The 8,992-nt window shown below is 43.5% G+C and overlaps 1 protein-coding gene across 2 annotated transcripts; it reads left to right on the top strand.

Moving 5' to 3' along the window:
- The first annotated feature begins 690 nt into the window (after nucleotides 1–690).
- Nucleotides 691–8,459, top strand: NMS (neuromedin S). 2 transcript variants are annotated; one of them, XM_052774127.1, is made up of 8 exons: nucleotides 691–856; nucleotides 1,021–1,076; nucleotides 1,451–1,501; nucleotides 2,605–2,664; nucleotides 5,375–5,410; nucleotides 5,843–5,884; nucleotides 6,871–6,901; nucleotides 8,308–8,459. In XM_052774127.1, exons 1-8 carry the CDS (start codon nucleotides 787–789, stop codon nucleotides 8,322–8,324), a joined length of 363 nt encoding a protein of 120 aa, XP_052630087.1. In that variant the 5' UTR covers nucleotides 691–786; the 3' UTR covers nucleotides 8,325–8,459. The 2 variants fall into 2 exon arrangements, with proteins under 2 accessions (XP_052630087.1, XP_052630088.1); XM_052774128.1 differs by having other exon boundaries at nucleotides 1,454–1,501.
- The last annotated feature ends 533 nt before the right edge of the window (nucleotides 8,460–8,992 follow it).

Consider the following 8,992-nt stretch of genomic DNA (forward strand, 5'->3'; position numbering starts at 1 on the left):
CTCTACTACGTATGTTAGAAGTCGGACAACGGGATATGTATTTGCTTCGGTGGGCCCAAAGTTTATAAAAAAGAGGTTGGGAGGACTCTGCCTTTCTCAGTCTGGGATGTGATTAGAAAGCATTGCCCTTAGAACTAGCACAGAGAAAACCGGGAAGCATTTTCCAAAGTCAAGCCCAATGATTACATCGGGAAGAATAGAGAATCGCCTTTCTGTTAACGAGGAGATCCACGTCTTGTCTACAACCACGCCTACTATGAAATGAAATAAGAGGGGGACAGCTTTCCTTATTTCACATGAAGGTCAGTATAGTAAGATGGGACAGGACTCGTTCGATATGAAAGTTCACAACCCTTCTAATTAGAAGGCAAACTATCTCCCAAGCTGCCGCGAGGAGGAATATTTTCCGAAGGCTCCGTAACCCCTACCCCAAACCTCAATTTTCTGTCTAAAATGAAAACCCCCAGCAGCTCCGTCGCTTCTTGCACAGCCTCCCCCCCCCGCCCCCAGCCCCCTTTCAGTCACCTTTTCCAGAAAACCAGCCCTGACGGCGGTTTCCACAGGGCGGAGGACGGGGTGCCTAGCGCAGCACCCCGGCTGGCCCTCCCGCCGGCGGGGGCTGCTCGCTCAGGCCGGGCCGGGCCGGGGGGGCGGCAGCGGCAGCGGGAGCGGGAGCGGCACGCGGGGCCGCCCCGGCGCCCATTGGCTCGGCGGCGGCGGCCCGGGCTCGGCGCGGCCCCATAAAGGCGGCCGGCCCGCCCGCCCGCCCAGGCGCGCTGCCCCGCCATGTCGCCCCCGCCCGCCCTGCCCTGGCTGCTCGCCGCCTGCTGCCTCTGCGCCCTCCCGCGGGCCTCAGGTACGTCCCGTCGTCGTCGTCGTCCCCCATTCACCACGGGGAGAGACACCCCACCCCACCCCCCCCCCCCCCCCCGAACCTTGGGAAGGGTCGTCTCCCCTCGAGGGGAGCCGGCGGGGCTGGGTTCCGCGGCGTTCCCCCGCAGCCGTGTCCCGTCCCCGCAGGGTTCCCTCAGCCTTTCTCGCGCTACAGGGACGGCGTGGATCTGCCCAAAAGCCAGGTATGTCCGCCTTCGCCTTCCACGTCGGGAAGCGAGGCGTGGGACGAGGGCGGTCCGGCCCGGGCGGGTGCAGGGCGGTGGGAACCGGGACTGGTCCGTGGCAGGGAGGTGAGGTGGGAGACTGGTGACGGACTGGGAGTGCGTTGTGAAGTCCCTGGGGTGGGTGGTCAAGAGTGGGGAGGCTGAGGCCCTTTGCCGCCCGGGGGGCGGATGGGGCAGGTGTGGGCAGGGTGCGATGCGCAGCTGGGTGCGGAACGGGACACCTGGGCCAGCCGAAGGCGGGCAGGCAACAACCAGCCGGCCCGCGAGCCGAAATGCAGGTCCCCAGGTATGACAGACCCGCCGTTAATGTCTAATCTTTACTTTTTTTAAAGCAGCTGGCACTGTGTTTCAGTCAGTGGATGGAACTGTCTAATCAACCCCAGGTAAACTGGCTTTGGTAATGTGTTTGATCTGCCGGGACTCTCTCTCTTCCAGACGTACTAATTGCCCTGTGTAACCCTGAGCATCAATGTCTGCGGGTGGCACAGCCTCCCCCAGAGAGCTGGCGGCTCTGGAGAGCAGAGCGAGTTTGCTGGTGTATGTGCTCTCCTCCCTGCAGAGCTAACTCAGACCTAGAGAAAGAAAAAAAATGAGCTTTTCTTCCCATCACAGTGGTAGCTAGCACTGAAGCAAGAAGCACTGTCAGTGCTGTAGGAGTTGCAGGCAGGTCCCGGGTCTGCGGTGGTGGGTGGCTGGGTTTTCTCCGGGGTGCTCAGAGGAGCGAGGGGAAGTTTTCAGAGCTCATTTCTGCTGCAGTGTCTCTGGCCCAGAGCTTGCAAACAGCTTAAAAAAAGCCAACTCAGTAGCTTTGAAAGATCAGCCTCACTGCTATTTGATACTGAGCCCAAGGGTCATTTTCATTTTCAAAGGGGAGAGAAAAATCGTTGCAGGATCAGGAATTATCTGGAAGTTTTGAACATTTTGTGCTGATTTTTCTTCTTTCTGAAATCTTTCAGTTTTGTAAACTGAGACTTGTGGAAAATAGTTCCCAGAGCCAGTTATTCAGGTGTCTTACATTTTACTTCCTTTGGAGCTGTAGTTATTTCTCATCTAATGTGATATCAGCAAGTTCCTGTCCTGTGGCAGCGAGTATGGGACGGTATACTTCAGTATATGGTTAAAGATTATAGTACCAACTGAAATGCTTGTAGGGGAAAATGAGTGTAGATTATGCCAAAACCTATAAGCCATTTCTAGAAAACTTAGCATAGGAAATTGTATTTTAAATATAAGAGGCTGCTTTAGATCTCTTTATAGCACAAGACTGTGTTGACAATATTAGTAGTATTGTGTGTATTCTTCTCACACAAAATACTAGTTTTTCAGCTTGTAATGGCATCGGTAAGTCTTGCCCTGCTCTAAGGGGTTTTAGTGGAACCGTGTTCAGTCTAAATTGTGCCGGGATCAGAATCAAGCCTGTTCTCTATCAAACCTCATATACCACATCCTCTCAGTAAATGTATTAAAGTACTGTTCGGTTTTGCAGATCTCCAGCACTGTTTTGGATCTCTGTTATTCCATATTCAACAGCATGCATACAAATGAGGTAAGGTGTAATTGCTTGTTTTATTTCAAAGCAACGCCTCCAAATCCAACTTTTTGACATTTCTCTCCAAACAATAATGTATAATCTAATATTGGCATGGTTTAGGAGATGTAGGAGAGTATATAGAAGATTATTTCTTCTCATTGGTAGCTTAGATGTAATTCTTAACTCCATTAAATTATATGTGAAATTGCTGTTTTTCATCAATTCAGAGCTCAAGAACCAAAACATTCACTTACAGCTGGGGTCAGTATTTTAACCTGACCCTCACTTTTGAATAATACAGGGTTAAATATGCTATAAATATACATAACATTGGATCAACAGCATACATAGATCATGCTGAACATGGAGGTGTATGAGTTGCTTTACTGATTTTAATACTCTAGTTGAGCCTGTTTTTTTGTGTTTCCGACTCGGATCCAAAAGATTGAGGAGTTATTGAGTATAGCTCTTCCTCATTGGTGCAGTCATATTAGGACCTAGCTCAATGTCAGTTCTGCTTTATATCACTACTTTTATTATCACTGGTTTATTAAGAGCCTTTCTCATAAAATTCACTCAGCCCCTGGATATGTTAAAAAGGCCAATTTACTTGTGGAGTTTGAGTCCTCTGTTGTTTCAAATCACAAGTAGAGCCTTCAAGACAGTAATAGAAAGTATTTTGACATGTATTTCAATATGTCTTCTTGCCAGTGTCTTTAGCTAATTATTCCAAGCATGCTTTTCTAAAGCAGCCATAAAACTCTACAATACTAAAGTTGATTGTATAAAAAATTCTAGCATTTCAGTCTTAAGTATCTAAAATGTTTTGAGTTCAGTATTGACTCCTATACTTCTGCAGCTTAGCTATTGAGGGGACATCCAGAATCATCTGCTAACTTTGAATGGAGCCTATTCCTGGTTACTATTTTAGTTACTAAATTTGCAAAAAATTCACCCTCTGTTATGCATCCTCAAGACTGGGAGCTGAATCTCACACAGTATGCTTTCAAGAGATATGACTAATATCAGCTACATATCTGCAATATGATTTCTAAGTGTGGTCTGATTAAGTGGCAGATCAAATATAAATGTGAAATATGGAAAAATTGCAGTTTTACCCAGCTGGTCAAATTTTTTATTACATGAAGTTGTACTTTCTCAGCCTACAAGGAATCTTCAGAAGACACAGCAAACATAAGTCTATATGTAGTGCACCCAATGAAACAGTTATGAAATCCTACTCATTTCAGCTGGACTTCAACTTTGTACATGATCCTGTATTTGTGTGGATTTTTAAAAAAATTGATTCGGAGTTACAGATTATGTAGAGAAGGTAGATGGTGTTTCAAGAGAAGGAATGAGGCCTCGGCACTATGAAAGGCAAAGTCAGTGGCAATTCGGGCATTAATGGGACTTGAACTCCATCTGGGGAACTTAAAATCTTTTGGCAGAACTAACAGACTATTTAATTTCAATGTCTAATCTTTGGGTAAATCTTGCAGATGGCACTTTTAAAGAAATCAAAAAGAGCTCTCTAAACCCAGCCACATTGCAATCACCTCCATGAGAATTTGGAATTTCCACCCTAAAGTCAAGCCAACATGCTGTTTAGAAGCTCAGTTCTTACCATGTTTCTTCCACATAGTAAACTCTCACCTGTTACAAATTAGCTAGGATATTTGAAACTGCAGGCTAAGTCATGAGTTAGTCTCTGTCTTTGTTTGGCATGTAATAATCATCTCGGAACAAAACTAGCATTCATGCTATCTCTTTGTTGTAGTCTCCTTTGCATCCTTTAAAGCACCTTGATCGAGCAAGCACTTTTTTCTTCCATAGTATTTCATAGCCCTGTAAGTTGATGTCAGTTGCTCTACAAATCATTGTCTTAAGGCTTGAACCAAGGAAATCCTCATCTCATACCCTGAATTGTGATTCCCTCCTTCTTGCTTGTATGTTTTGTCCCATCCACATGCTTTTCCTGTGTTCCCATCCCCTGTCTTCATGTCCTTGCTCGTTATATGTGCTTGTTTTTCAAGCCCACCCTGGGTAACTAAACCCATTCACTGATATAACTGTGGCTGCGGCACACAGAGCTATCCCATTCCTGGCCAGCTGGGAGCATGCAGCCCAGCAGCTGTGCTGTGGGCAGGAGGGCTCCCAAACCTGGCCGATGTACCAGACTGCAGGTTCGGGGCTTCGTTAGGCACCGAGCTTAGTCTGCTCCCATGAAGTCATGGGGAAAGCTTCTATTCCCTGATGTAAGTCTGTGTAGAAAAATGAGCAATTTCCTATAGAATAAAGGATGCAGGGAAAGGCTTAAAACCAGCAGTCATGCCTGGGTTAAAACCAAGGGCAGTCTGAAAGGTGAAGAGCAGCCACATTTTAACAAGGTAAGAGCTATTGGTACAATTCAAGCCTGAGGAATGGAGCTGCTGTGTTTGTTCCAAGTGGAGCTCTGCTTCACCCCCCAGAGCATGGCTGTGCTTTGCTGTACAGTGAGGGAAGCATGTTGAATAATGGTAACGAATGGGGTAATGTTGGTTAAGGCAATGTTTAAAATCAGTCTTTAAAAAGATCCATTTGCTGCTGTTATATCTGTCTGTGATAAGTGTAAGATTATCTTTCTTCTCACATGGAGTGCAGCAACCTCATCAGTGATGGAGGATTACTATCACAAGCCAAAGAAATGACAGCATCTTGACTAACTTACACTGTCCACTTGCAGGAATCACAGATTGCTGCTGCAAAGTTTACAAAAAAGGTATGTAAATGTGAAGACGAGCGAGTAGCAACGGGCAGGGCCCTTTCCCTGTTTCTTTTGCTGCTTTTTTTTAAAGTCAGCTTTTATCAATGGTTGGGAAGAGAGCTGTGCTGACCCTTCTTCTGCAAAGCAATCCACCATGTGTAAAGCTTCTTTTATACGTTTTCTAAAGCCTTTGAATCTTTAATTATGGTAATTTAGTATATTTACACTAGACAGAGTGGATAGTTCTTGACAATGCCTTTTGGGTATTAATTTTTAATCGGCATTCCAGATGAATGGGCATTGGGGACTATCAACATCTTGTTGTTTGTATGCTGCTGAAAAAGGGCTTGAATTATTGATATTCTGATGGAATGACACAAACTTGTCAACAGATCTATGGAACTGAGTTTAAAGTATTTTGTTAATAGTTTGTGTTTTATTTTACAGGATAGTCATGAGACTCTGGGACGGCCTTTTTTCCTTTTCAGGGTATCTGAATCTCTTTTTAAAGATTCTGAATCACAGACAATGTTATATATCCATAGACAAGCAACTGTTTGCCTTCACAAATTCTTGCCACACTTTTTTGAGTAAAGGCCAAATATCCCTTGCTTGAAAGCTTTAGGGAGGTATTTGCTTAAAAAGCTCTGGTTCAACTAAAAGATGACAAGATAATGAGATCTGGGGTAGTAACAGATTAAAAACTTTTTTATATGAAGCACTGGTTCTGCAATTGTTTTATCTTAAGCCAAATCATCCAAGGACAGAAGTAGTATTTAGCTTGTATCTCTGAGACTGCCAAGGTGCACTGATGCTAAATTTGTTAGATAAAACGTGTGTGAGCTGAATGTCCACTTGGTCTGAAAGGTCTGGCCAGTAAGTGATGGCACACTGCATAACAGGGTGAAAAGCCAAAGCAAAATCATGGACATCATAATTTCTCTCATGTTTTTCACCCATTGTTGTGCTGAACTATGGCACGGTCTAATGCAGAATATGCTGGTTTAGACACGCTCTGATTAACACCACACTAGTTTTTAGGAATATCTTCAACACATTAAAAAAAAAAAATTTATTAAGTAGGTCGTAGCAGGTAACCAGAGTCCCAGTTCAGCTGTCATTTATGTTTTAGCTCACTTCAAGTGTGCCTGGCCAGGTACTTTCAGTGCTGGTATTTATATGCTCTTTCTTGGGCATCTACACATAGTACCCCAATGGGTTGGGACCAAGACCCTTAATGAGAATAATTAAAGCCACATTGTTTAACTGTTTGGACAGAGGCAGAATGAGTATTTCTCAGATTCGGAGGCAAAACCCACCCTGCATGGATCCCCTGGTATTTGACATGTTGTCCCTTTAAAGGAAATCTTACTGCAGCCTTCTTATGTACGCAGCATGATGGGAGATGTATTTTGGTGTGCTTAAATCTGGCATCTAATACCTCTGCACAACCATCTAATTATTATATTTTTCAGCCTCGAAACGGAAGAACTATCGAAGGCAGTGGTAAGTAGGCATCCAAAAGTGACAAGACTTTGTTCTGTGTTTTTTTTTTTTCAATAATGATGATCCTCATGACGGAAGGAGTTACTGAGAAGTATTACAAACCTAGTAGAAACTGAGATACCCATGTGGATGTTTCATATGGTTACTAGGAGGTGTTTGGGCAGAAATGCATTTTTTTCATGCTCAGAGACTCAGTGTATGCTCTTGACAAAAGGGTTGTTTTCTTCCCTCTCTGAGGTTCAGTAAGGAGGAGCTTTCATCCTCTGCAAAATGATAGAAATGGTACAGAAATTGTAAAGTTTAAAACCAGAGGGTTTAAGTTGTACTTGGAACACAGAAGCATAGACTCATCTATGTTCCAAAAGACCTTCAGTCACCTAATCCTACATGAGGCCACTAATACAGATCTCTGCATGCAGGTGGGAGTCATCCTCACATCAGAATTAGGACCTGTTTGGGGGTAAACTTTAACTAGACAGAGCAGGAGTGGGGATATAAGGGAGGAAGATAGTGAGATGTAATAATATCACCTAGCACTTGCATATCCATCTTTGCAAGTGTCTATTAAAGGTCTTCGTGAGCTTTAATGGGAAATGGACAAAACAGTCAATGTACATGTGTCCCCTCCTTCAGTCTTTCTTCTTCCAATCTTTTACCCCACAATAAGACCTAAGACTTGGGAGAGTGGTGTAGAGCAGCATTGCTACTTGCTTGGTCTGGTCTTAGGCACTGCCCTGGACATACATTGCTTCTCGTGGATGAAAGGAAGATAAGGAGCTAGATGGATCTCTGGTTTGAGCCAGTGCAGCTGTTCTTGTGTTAAGCCCATGTGTGTGTGGGAAATGTTTCATAGCTATGAAACCTGTAGGGACAGGGAGTGCTGCCCAGATCTGTTTAGAGTAACTGGAAGCATGAGCTGACAACCACTAAGATAAGCCAAACAGGCGGAGAGTCCCTATAGATTTTGGGCAAACCAGTTAAAAACAATTAGAGTAAACTTGCATGGAAGTACTCTATGCAGAGTATTCTGTTAGCAGAATTGCTAAACTATCAAACACATCTCATTAAAGTGCTGGTGTAGAAGCCACTACTCTATAATCGTGCCTTACAGCAGTAAACTTTATCCACAGCTCAGCCTCCGTACTGTAAAGGAAGGACAGTGGAGTTAGGGCACGGTGGAGAGAGGAGAACTGTGTGAGGAGGCAGAGTTCGTGTCTGAGTACAAATCACAGATCTGGGCACTTATCTGAACTTTCAGACTTTCATCCATCTTATCTTCTGGTGCTTGAATTTGAAGTTACTTAATTTCTAACTTTAGGAAGGACTAGACATGCAAAACTGAATACTAAGTCATATTCAGATCAACATCTCAACATAAAATATGATACTGTGTTAATTTGTTTCAGAATACCATGGAATATGAAGTTCATGGGTCAATTTACCAGCTCGGTGACTTGGTTTACATAAAGAAAAGAGACTCCCCGTTGCACTGGTTGTCTATTATGTGACTCAGTTGTCTGGAATTTGCTGTTCCATGTAATAAATTTGCAATCATTAATTATTCTTGTTGTCCTTTTTAATTAAAGTAGGTACTAAATTTCATTGGGCTATAGTGTAACATTGTGTGGTTCCAGCTGTATTCAAAAGAAATCAATCATCTGAATATTGACAATTTTAAAGTCCAACAGTGCATTCTATATTTACAATATCTTCTTTAATAGGGTCATGAATTATAAGCTTGCCCTTTTGACTAGTTAATATATTTCCCCAGCATTTCAGAATGTGCATCCCAAATAGCATGACAAGATACTAAAATCATCATGGACATTTTAATGATTTAATTCTTATTTTGAATAACTAAGGTCTTGAGTGTGATAATTGATAAATCCAAAGTACTTTGAAAGAAGGAGAACAAGTACTGCTGTTACATACAAGCACTATTTGATCAGATGATGTATTTTTTTTTTTTCAGCCTTGCCTTACTGGCTATTGTAAAGCACAAATAGTCACTTAGGAGGGATATTCTGAACATCTGCCCTTTTTATTGAAATCATGCATTTAAACCTGTGGTGCAGCCAATTGTGCTTGCAC

This window comes from Harpia harpyja, chromosome 22 (genome assembly GCF_026419915.1).
Source record: "Harpia harpyja isolate bHarHar1 chromosome 22, bHarHar1 primary haplotype, whole genome shotgun sequence".
Classification (NCBI taxonomy): domain Eukaryota; kingdom Metazoa; phylum Chordata; class Aves; order Accipitriformes; family Accipitridae; genus Harpia; species Harpia harpyja.